The 12,463-nt window shown below is 41.6% G+C and overlaps 1 protein-coding gene across 1 annotated transcript in view; it reads left to right on the top strand.

The window, feature by feature from the left end:
• atp8b1 (ATPase phospholipid transporting 8B1) overlaps positions 1-12,039 on the top strand; it is a 66,355-nt gene extending 54,316 nt beyond the window's left edge. Inside the window, exons 17-28 of the mRNA XM_036588845.1 lie at positions 1,519-1,631; positions 1,738-1,902; positions 2,299-2,410; positions 3,445-3,520; positions 3,948-4,074; positions 5,920-6,205; positions 7,127-7,350; positions 8,363-8,446; positions 8,565-8,810; positions 9,100-9,238; positions 10,450-10,580; positions 11,818-12,039. Coding sequence (XP_036444738.1) covers positions 1,519-1,631; positions 1,738-1,902; positions 2,299-2,410; positions 3,445-3,520; positions 3,948-4,074; positions 5,920-6,205; positions 7,127-7,350; positions 8,363-8,446; positions 8,565-8,810; positions 9,100-9,238; positions 10,450-10,580; positions 11,818-12,039 — 1,925 coding nt within the window. The remainder of the gene's footprint in view (positions 1-1,518; positions 1,632-1,737; positions 1,903-2,298; positions 2,411-3,444; positions 3,521-3,947; positions 4,075-5,919; positions 6,206-7,126; positions 7,351-8,362; positions 8,447-8,564; positions 8,811-9,099; positions 9,239-10,449; positions 10,581-11,817) is intronic.
• The last annotated feature ends 424 nt before the right edge of the window (positions 12,040-12,463 follow it).

Genomic DNA, 12,463 nt, shown 5'->3' with positions numbered 1-12,463 from the left:
CGTTACAGAGGAAAAGGGGCTAGAGTCACTAACAGTGTTTAAACTGCACTGAAAGCTGCACAAACAGGTTTTGAGCTGGATTTAATGTCTCCAGTGTTGGAGCTTTTCTAATGCTCTCTGTCAACTGGTTCCATTTAAGGGCAGCACAGTAGCGAAATGCTGCTTCTCTATGTTCAGTCTTCACCCTCAGCAGGACTGACTTGCTGACAGACTGGTATCCAGTGCAGGGATTTAAGAACTGGGGGTGATGTGTTCCTTCTTTTACTCATAGTGAGACTCTGGCAGCTGCATTCTGAATTATCTGAAGCTGTTTGATTGTCTTTTTTTGGGAGTCCAGTTAGGAGACCATTACAGTGATCAATCCTGCTAGAAATAAAGGCGTGGATGAGTTTCTCCAGCTCTGCTTTAGTCAGACAATCTCTGATCTTGTTGATGTTTTTAAGGTGATAAAAAGCTGATTTAGTAACTGCTTTGACACGACTGCTAAAACTAAGATCAGAGTCCATTAGTACACCAAGGTTATGTACTAGTTCTTTAGATTTTAGGGCTCTTAAATCCATATAGGCAGCTAGTCTGCGCCTCTCATTGCTATTGCTGAATACAATAATCTCTGTTTCATCTTTAATCAACTGCAGAAAGATTTGTCATGTCCACACATTGATACTAAGCTGCAAAAACAACCAAGAACAACCAAGAACAGCTACATATGAAATGTTAAAGAGTGTTGTTATAGCAGACGGTATAGATCAGAGTTATTAGTTAGCAGCACATATACATTATTAAAGCATTTACTACGTTATTGGAGTGAAAGATATGGGGACAATGATTAAATGTTGTGCTGTTCCTGGCTGTCAGAAAGCAACTCTGTCATCAAAACCTTCCAAAGAATCCACACATCCAACAGGAGCGACTTTTTTTTCTTGTTCCTGAGGATTAAAGTTACATCTTAAGAATAATCTGGGGCTGATTTACAGAGTTTAGGCCCCTTAGTTACAGTGGAAGGTGATGTTAATGTTGCAGCATACAGAGACATTTACAGACACGTATATGCTTCCAACTTTGTGCCTGCGCACAAAGCGAGCTCCGTAAAGACATGTTTTGATGAGTTGGGGGGGAGGAGCTCCAGTGGCCTGCACAGAGCCCTGACCTCAACCCCACAGGGCACCTTTGGGATGAACTGGAATGTTGCACATGACCCAGCCCTTCTTGTCAAACATCCTCACAAATGCTCATTTGACTGAATGGGCACAAATTCCCCCAGACACACCCCGGAATCTTGTGGAGAGCCTTCCCAGAAAAGTGGAGGCTGTTATAGCTGCAAATAGGAGGCAATTCTTTATTAATGTCCATGATTTCCGAAAGGGATGTCCACATAGGTGTGATGGTCAGGTGACCCGTTTAAATCTGAGGGATAAAGAGTGGATGAAATAATTGTTTTTGGTGCATATTAAAAAAATGTAGAACATGAGTCTTTTAAATGTGCAGCCTGTTGATGAACTCTGTTCTCTGTGCGTGCAGTGAGGTTCCCTAATGGCAGTATCCGACTGTATTGTAAGGGAGCCGACACAGTGATCTACCAGCGACTCAGTCCCAACTCCAAACACAAGGAAACCACCCAGCAGGCTCTGGATGTAAGTGCCTCTAATTTCAGTCATGTCGAGGCATCAAGCTATGTAAAGGCTTCTGTGGGCATCACATGGTTTCTTTTCTTGATTCTTTGCTCTCCTTCTACTGCAGGGCTTTGCCAATGAGACCCTGCGGACGCTGTGCTTGTGTTATAAAGACATCAGTGCCGCTGAGTATGACTCGTGGGCTCAGAAACACAAGGAAGCCAGCGTGGCCATGAGCAACCGCGAGCAGGCGCTGGACAGAGTCTACGAGCTCATCGAGACTAACCTGATGGTAAATGGGTTTGATTCAGAATTCCTTTGAGTTTGTAAATATTGTATTTTAATCACTTGCTGTAAATTTAGTCGTAGCCTTTTAGATGTAGATTGTTTATTATAACTATTTTTTTTTTCATTCATTCAATCCGCATTTAAAATCTTAAAAATAGTACTTATTATATGCCTTAAATGGGTTTTAATTCTTAAAACTTTTTTATAAAATTGAAAAAGTGGCTTTACTGGGTCAGTACGAGTGCTGCTGCAAGTCTCTCTGTAAAGCCTGAAGTCGGTCTGAATCATTTAAATCACTTAATCATGATAGTAGATGATAGTAGGTGCAGAACACGAACCCTTTACTGATATCAGACATCACTCAGAGAATTCATTCAGCCTCTGTTTCTTCACTGTGTAGCTGATTGGAGCAACGGCCATTGAAGACAAGCTTCAAGATGGAGTTCCAGAGACCATTGCCAAACTGGCCAAGGCTGACATCAAGATATGGGTTCTGACCGGAGACAAGAAAGGTTAGTGTGAATAACTGATGTATGTATATCTGTGTATACACACCGATAACATGACCACCTCCTTGTTTCTACGCTCATTGTCCATTTTATCAGCTCCACTTACTATATAGGTGCACTTTGTAGTTCTACAGTTACAGACTGTAGTCCATCTGTTTCTCTGATACTTTGTTAGCCCCCTTTTACCCTGTTCTTCAGTGGTCAGGACCCCCATGGACCCTCACAGAGCAGGTAGTATTTGGGTGGTGGATCATTCTCAGCACTGCAGTAACACTGATGCGGTGGTGGTGTGTTAGTGTGTGTTGTGCTGGTATGAGTGGATCAGACACAGCATTGCAACTGGAGTTTTTAAACACTGTGTCCACTTACTGTCCACTCTATTACCTTGTAGAGACAGCAGCTCATGTGTGTCAGCATAGTTTTTGTTGGTCATCCTCTAGACCTTCATCAGTGGTCACAGGACACTGTTGGCTGGATATTTTTGGTGGGTGGACTACGAGGTGTTTAAGACTCCACACACTGTGTCTGATCCACTCGTATCAGCACAACACACACCACCACGTCAGTGTTACTGCAGTGCTGAGAATGATCCACCACCCAAATAGTACCTGCTCTGTGAGGGTCCATGGGGGTCCTGACCACTGAAGAACAGGGTAAAAGGGGGCTAACAAAGTATGCAGAGAAACAGATGGACTACAGTCTGTAACTGTAGAACTACAAAGTGCACCTATATAGTAAGTGGAGCTGAGAAAATGGACAATGAGTGTAGAAACAAGGAGGTGGTCATAATGTCATGCCTGATCGGTGTGTATATATATATAATTTTCTAATATAGTTGGTAACTGTGCTATATATAAAATATTGGAAAAATAAAATATGCTTAGGCACCGTAGAGCTTATCATGTGTTTTGGCTTTATAGTATCTTATTTAATATTATATAATAATATGTAGAGTACTGTTATGGTTTTGAATTGTGAATAATTCATGTTTGTTTATAAACAGTGCCACTAAAATGTTTTATCCATTGATTTAACAGAAACTGCTGAGAACATTGGCTACTCTTGTGAGCTGCTGACAGATGATATGCAGATCCACTACGGAGAGGATGTAAAGTAAGGAGCTCTTCAGATGTGCTTACTGAAGCATTATATCCGTGGTACTGGTCAGTGGTTTTGGAGTAGCCCTACTGTGTCTGTCCTGCTCTAATGCACTCAATTCAACTCAAGAATGGCTTCTTAATGAACTCATTAGTTGTATTGGGTGTGTTAGAGCCAGGGGTGCTCTATTGACCATTGACCTGTACACTGCACCTCTAATGTTTTGGGTACACCTACTTTGCACATACGCTGACTGTAGCTCACCTGTTGCTGCATAACCATGTGAGTGTCACTACTTTGCTGAGAATGGTCCACCACTCAAGTGATATCTGGTCAGTGATGGGGTGAAGGATCAGCTGAGACATTGTGCAGCAGCAGCCAATAATAAACCTACAAACTGCACCTCACTGCAAACACCATGTCTGTGTGTTTCTCTGTGCAGTGAGAAGCTTTCAGTCCGATTGATGAGGAGGCGGAATGAGCCTGATGGAGGCCGCAATAAGAAAGTGAAGGAGCCCTTTTTCGCTGGAGAGGGCAAAAATGCTCTCATCATCACTGGAGGCTGGCTGGTACGTTCACTTCCAGCCAAATACCTGGAGGAGGAATTTTAATCCCTGTTTCTCCAGTTTTGGAGCATCATTGTTTTTATGAAAATGTTTTGTGATGTTGTACAGTCGTATGCAAAAGTTTGAACACCAACGGTCATATAACATGTTTTGTTGATCTTCTAAGTGAAAGTGAGGTGACACATCCTCTACAGGGAACAGACTCAAATATGGCATTTTTTCTGCAAATTTTAGTTTGCTGAGTTTAACATATCGGGGGGGCGAAAACATTAATCCTTGTGTGGTGTTGATGTATTTGTTACTCAGTGGTCTGGTGACCCACCACATTATTGTTTTTAAAGTCAATACAGCCATAACAATTTAGGTAAAAAATACCAGATGTTTAAAATATCACAAGTGGCCTGCGCAGGGTTCTCCTTTAGCAGCTGTAGCCAGTCAGCAGCCTGTCCATGTTGACCACCCTCACACACACACACTAACAGCAGGCCACGTAGGAGGAGAACAGAGTGAAGGACACAGCACCTCCACACTTTTACTCCCCGCGGGTTCACCCAACACCACATGTGCAATATAAATGTGTGGGGGGGTCAACAGAGTGAAGACACTGAAAATGGGTTATTTTATATGTTATTCACAGAAAATGAGCAAAGACCAAAAATCTGAGGATGAAATAATAATAAATCACATCATTTTTTCTTTTGGTAAACATTAAAAATGGGTCCCACAGACCTGAACACCCCACAAGGGGCTAAATATAAAATGTGCCACATTTTATACTTTTTTCCAATGTGTTAAATTCAGCAAATAACCAGTAATTATGCGATAAAATGCACAGAAGTGTGTTCTCTGTAGATGATGTGTTAATTAATGTGTTAACAGTATGTACTGTACCGACTCCTGAGTGGACATCTGTGAGTTACAGTAGCAGTAACTCTGCCATTGTTTACACTTAATAAATAGCCCCAATTCAGCACTCTACACATACCGTCTCTGTCAGTACAAAACTCCATTTCCATTTTTAGCATAACATTAGTAACACAAGCTCCATAGGTGTTTGCATTCACATGCTGAAAATAATGTTATTGAATTATTGAAAGTAATGAGTCTGTTCTTATTATGCTTAATTTGTCCTCTCACGGCAAAATGCGCTGCATTTAAAAGGAAAATATCTATATAAAAGGAAAACATCTTCAGTTGTTTTTTTGCTCCAAATATTGGGGCAAATAATACACATTCGATTCATCATGATTAACTGCACAAAAGAATGCGATTAAACATTATTAATTATTATAATCGCCTGTCATCCCACTACTACCTGCCACCCAACTACTTTTATTATTGTTGTTGTTGTTGTTGTTGTTGTTGTTGTTGTTTATTGTTATTACAGTTTAAGAATATTGTTTTTTGCTTCTCTTGTTAAAGTAGCGATGAAATTTACATGTACAAAAAGTGTAAAGACCTCAGTGTGTAATTGTTTAAAGATTATGAAGAGAGTTACAGTACTGTGCAAAAGTCTAGGGCAGCCTACATAATTGTTTGAAACAGTTTATCTCTGTTTTTTTTACTGTTTTGGTCACTAAAAACACCAAAAGTAAACCTAAATGCAGAAAAAAGTAACAAGAATTTAGACAAATTGAAGAATACAGTTAGATAGACTGGCTTCTCAAAGCACTCCAGCCATTGCGTTGCATGAATGTGTTCAATTCCATGAGCAAATTTAATTTCATGATTTAAATTAAATAAGGGTCGGTTGGTCAAACTCTCATTTTCTCACATGCCTTGGACTTTTGCACAGTGCTGTATATGCAAGTTCTGTTCCATTATGGTCACAGTAATCTATTTCTACAGAACGAGATTCTGTGTGAGAAGAAGAAGAAGCGTCGTCGTCTGCGTCTGCGGCGTCTGGGGAAGCGCCCGCGTCCCACTAACCCGCAGGACGGCCAGCCTGCGGACGACTGGGAGAAGGAGCTCAGGCAGAGGGACTTTGTGGACATGGCCTGCGAGTGCAGCGCGGTCATCTGCTGCCGTGTGACCCCCAAACAGAAAGCCAACGTGGTCAGCCTGGTCAAACGATACAAGAACGCCGTCACTCTGTCCATCGGAGACGGAGCCAATGATGTCAACATGATCAAGAGTGAGTAAACACATGATGCTTCCACTGTGGCTTTTTTCCTGATAGCTCAGTTGATTACATGGTTTTGATATTTAATAAGTTAAAGAGATGAAGTGAACTGAGATGGTTTTGTAATGTGAAGGATTTTCAAACTGATATAGTTTGGTGTTTGGTAATTTATGTTCTGTAACTGGGATCCACAAGCCCGCAGCGCCCGGAACAAATCGACTTTATGCAGGGCTGTTAGGGGCCCTAAAATACCAGGCGTGCAGGCCTTAAAGTGAAAGTTGGATAAACAAATATGAGGCATACAATTTTCACCTTTCCCCTAAAGAAGTCGATCAGTTAAGACACATTTGGTGTCTGATGTTGGCTTCAGAAGTATCTTACACTGTATGACGTACTGTTATCGATAAAAGTAAGTCAAATAATGCCAAAAAGTAGTAGCAGCTGTTTTGAAGCCTAGATTTTATCTCTACTTTTGTCCATGTTTATAGTTAAAAGTGTGTCCTACAGTTTCAGTAGCCACTTAAGCAAGTCTGTGTGAGATTACTTAACAGCTCCACATGTTTTTGAGGCAAATGTATGATGATTTAGACATACAATTCTGCTCAATGCCAAATGGTGGGGTTTAAGCTTCCATTATCTGTTAACGTATGTGTTAGTTACATTATCTCTAGTGCAGAATTAAAGAAGCAAACTTTGGACAATTGGCTATTGCTTAAATTCCAGTCCTGATCTAGCCTGGCACTGATGGTTAGACAGATAGTATGCAGAGCTATAGTGGTGCTGCAAGTGGTCAGCAGCTCACAGTGGGTATCTTGGGGCCGTAGATTTGGGCTTAGTCTTATTATTGGGCCATTAAAGCTCTGATACATCAATGTAACAGTCCTCAATTGCAGTTTCTGACTCTGGCTTTCTGTCTCATTTGATGCTCTAAAGCTGCGGACATCGGCGTGGGCATTAGTGGCCAGGAGGGCATGCAGGCGGTGATGTCTAGCGACTACGCCTTCGCTCAGTTCCGCTACCTGCAGCGCCTCCTGCTGGTGCACGGCCGCTGGTCCTACATCCGCATGTGCAAGTTCCTGCGCTTCTTTTTCTACAAGAACTTCGCCTTCACCCTCGTTCACTTCTGGTACTCCTTCTTCAACGGATACTCGGCACAGGTGAGGGAGAAATCTGGAACCGGGGTTCTTTCTCGCAATCTGGAGCCGGGGTTCTTTCTCGCAATCTGGAGCCGGGGTTCTTTTTCTCAATCTGAGTTTATAACTCAGTGCCCTGCAATATATGTGTCTTTTGCATTTGACCAATTTGTGGTGCTATATTAAACACTATTATAGGGAACAGAAATGGCCCCCTAATCACTGTTCCCTTAATTGGAGCACTATATAGAATAGTATTATAGGGAACAGAAGTGGCCCCCTAATCACTATTCCCTACAATGGAGTGCTATGTTGAACACTATTATAGGGAACAGAAATGGTGCCCTAATCACTGTTCCCTTAATTAGAACGCTAGTATAGGGAACAGAAATGGCCTTCGAGTCGCTATTCTCTATTGTAGCTTTATATATAACTCTACTATAAGCGAACAGAAGTGGCCCCCTAATCACTGTTCCCTACATTGGAGTGCTATATAAAAAACTATTATAAGGAGCAGAAATGGCCCCCTAATCACTGTTCCCTTAATTGGAATGCTATATTAAACAGTACTATAGAGAACAGAAATGGCCCCCTAATCACTATTCCCTACATTGGAGTGCTATATTAAACAGTACTATAGGGAACAGAAATGCCCCCCTGATCACTATTTCTTTAATTGGAGCACTATATATAACACTTATAGGAACAGAAATGCCCCCCTAATCACTGTTCCCTTAATTGAAGCACTACATAGAACACTATTATAGGAACAGAAATGGCCCCCTATTCACTGTTCCCTATATTTGACTAATTTGAATGCAGCGTTTGCTCTGACTCAAAGATGATGCTTTACTATAAAATGAAAATTATGTTTTTAAAAATATATGGCTGGATATTTATTATTAAAATCAGACGTAAACATTCATTTTTATTAAAGGATCTTATTTTTTGTTTCCAACTGAATTTTCTTCTTATTTTAAATTTAAGCCAAAGCTACAAAGTCACTGAAAATGCCTCATGATTTTTGTTTTGGTAGGTTGCATATGAAGACTGGTTCATCACTCTTTACAACGTGCTGTACAGCAGTTTGCCTGTGCTGCTCGTCGGGCTGCTGGACCAGGTGAGGTTTTGCTCTTTGCTGCTCCACTGATTTGCAGTCATCCGTAATCGTACAGTGTGTTTGACCCAAGATGGAGAATCTCCGTTCCAACTTCTGTTCCCTCTCGTCTCTCGTATAGGACGTGAACGACAAACTGAGTTTGCGGTTTCCAAAGCTGTACCTTCCGGGCCAGAAGGGGTCGCTGTTTAATTACAAAAACTTCTTCATTAGTCTGTTCCATGGCATCTTCACGTCCCTCATCATCTTCTTCATCCCGTACGGAGCCTTCCTGCAGACGATGGGTCAGGACGGAGAGGCTCCGTCTGACTACCAGTCCTTCGCCGTGGTAACCGCATCCTCGCTCATCATGATAGTCAACCTTCAGGTACCCCCTCTTCCTCAGAGTGTGATTTCTCAGTGCTGCTGCTGTTTGTAAAGAGCATGATCTAACCAAGCTGAACATTTTGTAGATTTTTGTTTTATTTGTATCACAAACTATTTTGATCAAGCAGTCATGTGAATAGGAATGTGCTTCACACTTCAGTGACTTTTATTGTTACTGATGAAACTAATCAATAATAAGCACTTCCACTGTGATGTGAACTGCATTCGGAATGAATCACAGTGCTCGATATTTCTGTCCTAACATGGTTTCATTTCCTGTCCCTGTGCAGATCTCTTTGGACACCTCCTACTGGACATTTGTGAACTGCTTCGCTGTGTTAGGCAGTATAGCCATTTATTTTGGCGTAATGTTCGACATACAGAGCGCAGGAATACACGTCCTCTTCCCATCCGCCTTCACGTTCACTGGTATGATGAGTCTGTCCTCTGTGGAGTTCATTTTGTGCAAAAGGTTTCAAATAAAATAATAAAACCCATAAGCAAAATATGAGTTATCAGGATGACTCAAATATTTTGCAAATACAAAAAATGAAGGTAGCTGTTTCTAATAAAGTGGCCAGTAGTGGAAGCTCAAGGTAGATGTTTCTAATAAAGTGGCCAGTTAGTGGAAGAACAAGGTAGGTGTTTCTAATAAAGTGGCCAGTGAGTGGAAGAACAAGGTAGGTGTTTCTAATAAAGTGGCCAGTGAGTGGAAGCACAAGGTAGCTGTTTCTAATAAAGTGGCCAGTGAGTGGAAGAACAAGGTAGGTGTTTCTAATAAAGTGGCCAGTTAGTGGAAGCACAGCGTAGCTGTTTCTAATAAAGTGGCCAGTTAGTGGAAGCACAAGGTAGCTGTTTCTAATAAAGTGGCCAGTGAGTGGAAGAACAAGGTAGGTGTTTCTAATAAAGTGGCCAGTTAGTGGAAGCTTAAGGTAGGTGTTTCTAATAAAGTGGCCAGTTAGTGGAAACACAAGGTAGCTGTTTCTAATAAAGTGGCCAGTGAGTGGAAGAACAAGGTAGGTGTTTCTAATAAAGTAGCCAGTTAGTGGAAGCTTAAGGTAGGTGTTTCTAATAAAGTGGCCAGTTAGTGGAAACACAAGGTAGCTGTTTCTAATAAAGTGGCCAGTGAGTGGAAGTACAAGGTAGGTGTTTCTAATAAAGTGGCCAGTGAGTGGAAGAACAAGGTGGGTGTTTCTAATAAAGTGGCCAGTTAGTGGAAGCTCAAGGTAGATGTTTCTAATAAAGTGGCGAGTTAGCGGCAGCACAAGGTAGGTGTTTCTAATAAAGTGGCCAGTTAGCAGAAGTACAAGGTGGGTGTTTCTAATAAAGTGGCCAGTTAGTGGAAGCTCAAGGTAGATGTTTCTAATAAAGTGGCCAGTTAGCAGAAGCACATGGCAGGTGTTTCTAATAAAGTGGCCAGTGAGTGGAAGAACAAGGTAGGTGTTTCTAATAAAGTGGCCAGTTAGTGAAAGTACAAGGTAGGTGTTTCTAATAAAGTGGCCGGTTAGTGGAAGCTCAGGGTAGATGTTTCTTATAAGGTGTCCAGTGAGTGGCCTTCGAGTCTCTAAAGGTTTTTTTTTCATATTGCTGTATTTATACCATTCTCATGATGACCACTGCATTGTGCTGTTGTCCTCCAGGTGTGGCTTCAAACGCTCTGAGGCAGCCCTACCTGTGGCTCACCATCATTCTTACAGTGGGCATCAGCCTCCTGCCAGTCATCTGCATCCAGTTCCTCTGTAAGACCATCTGGCCCTCTGTAGGAGACAAGGTAAGGCCTGCTTAGAAGAGTCTGTTAAAAGAGGAGGTGCTTCACTCCACTTCAGTTCAGCTGTAGTGGAGCTGAGGAGATTCCAGTGAGAACTGAGGCTGTTTTTCTGTTTATCTCGTCCTCTTGTTTTTAAAGTGTCCACAGTTGAGAGCGTGATGACTGTTGTTTCCTCTGTACGGTGCTAGAAATTAGTGTCTGTATGGAGTTTAGGTTGTGGTCCATGTTAGTGATGCTTATTTCATTTGTAACATTAGTGAAGGTCTTATAACCATTATTAAAAGACATTATGGCATTATGATTATTTCTTTGTTTCTCTCCAATTTTTCATTCTCTTTTTTTTCTCTCTCTCTCCCTCTCTCTCTCTTGTCTCTTTTTTAATTTTCTTTTTATTCCCCCTTTCTCTCATCTATTTATTTTTTTCTCTTTCTGTTTATCTCCGTTTTTCTCTCATCTTTTCTTTCTTTCTTTCTTTATCTCCCTCTGCTCTCTTCCTTTTGCACTCTCTCCTGCTCTATCCCAATTCTTTCTCTTCTTTCTTTCTTTTTGCTCTCTCACTGCTCTTTCTCCCCCCCTTTCTCTCCTCCCCTCTTTCTCTTCTTCCATCTCCCTCTCCATTTCTCTATCCCACTTTCTTTCTTTCTTTCATCTCCCTTTGCTCACTCTTTCTTTCTCCATCTTTCTTTTCTTTCTTCCTGTTCTCTCTCTTTCTTTTGTCACTTTTTAATTTCTTTATTTTTATCCCCCCTTTCTCTCATCTACGTCTCTCATCTTCTTTCACTTCTTTCTTTCTTTTTTCTTTCATTCTTTCTCTCTCTTCCCGTCTCTTTATTTCTCTCTAATTTTCATATTTCTTTCTCTCACTTCTCTTTCCTTCTTTCATTTTCATTCTCTCATCTTTCTTTTTCTTTTTTCTTCTTTCTTTCTTTCTGTGCTCTCTCTCTTGTTTCATTTTTTCTTTACTTTTCCCCCCTTTCTCATCTACTTCTCTGTCTCTCTCATCTTCTGTCTTTCTTTCTTTCTTTCTTTGTTTCTCTCCATCTCTTTCTTTCTCTTATTTTCCTATTTCTTTCTCTTGCATCTCTTTCTCTTTCCTTCTTTTATCTCTCTCTCTTTATCATCCTTCTTTCTCTTCTTTCTCATCATCTTTCTTCCATTATTTTTATTCCTCCCTCTCTCTCTCTCTCTCTCTCTCTCTCTCTCTCTCTCTCTCTCTCTCTCTCTCTCTCTCTCTCTGTAGGTCCAGAGAAACAAGAAGAAGTATGAGTTGGAGGAGGAGGTGAAGAAGAAGCCTCCGGCATTCCAGCGTGGCGGTCGTTCGCGCCGCTCTGCGTACGCTTTCTCTCACTCCCGCGGTTACGCCGACCTCATTGCGTCCGGCCGCAGCATTCGGCAGAGGCCGCGAGCGCGTCCCGAGCTTCGGGACAGCATCCGCGAGGTTCCACAAGCCGAGAACATCTGAGACACAACTTCACCGTGACTATGTTTCGACAATCAGAAGAGTCAAAACTTGTCCTACCCGCCACCACCATCCCACTCATCCAGCAGACACCAAAGCTGCTCCCTGTTTAGAACTGATTTCTCATTTGGATCTTGTGCAGATCATCACTGTCACATCTAAGACCTCCTTAACTTTAATGTTACAAGTGGTTTTGGTGCAAAAACCCCTTAAAAATAGAGATGCTGATATGACAGAAATGATGTGCTTTAAAACAAGCAATCACAAACTGTGGCTCGGTTTTAAAAGCAGAGCAGAAAAGATGGACAAATTAATTTGACTTCGACTGTCTAAACATAGCCATCTGCTCAGGTTCAGTCCCAGTTTGGCTCTTAACCATTTCCCCTAGACCACTTTCTCTCCTCCCTTCTTTCTATTGTAAATTAAA

This window comes from Colossoma macropomum, unplaced genomic scaffold (genome assembly GCF_904425465.1).
Source record: "Colossoma macropomum unplaced genomic scaffold, Colossoma_macropomum, whole genome shotgun sequence".
Classification (NCBI taxonomy): Eukaryota; Metazoa; Chordata; class Actinopteri; order Characiformes; family Serrasalmidae; genus Colossoma; species Colossoma macropomum.
The sequence above is the reverse complement of the archived record's forward strand: the minus strand, read 5'-3'. Positions and strand labels throughout refer to the sequence as shown.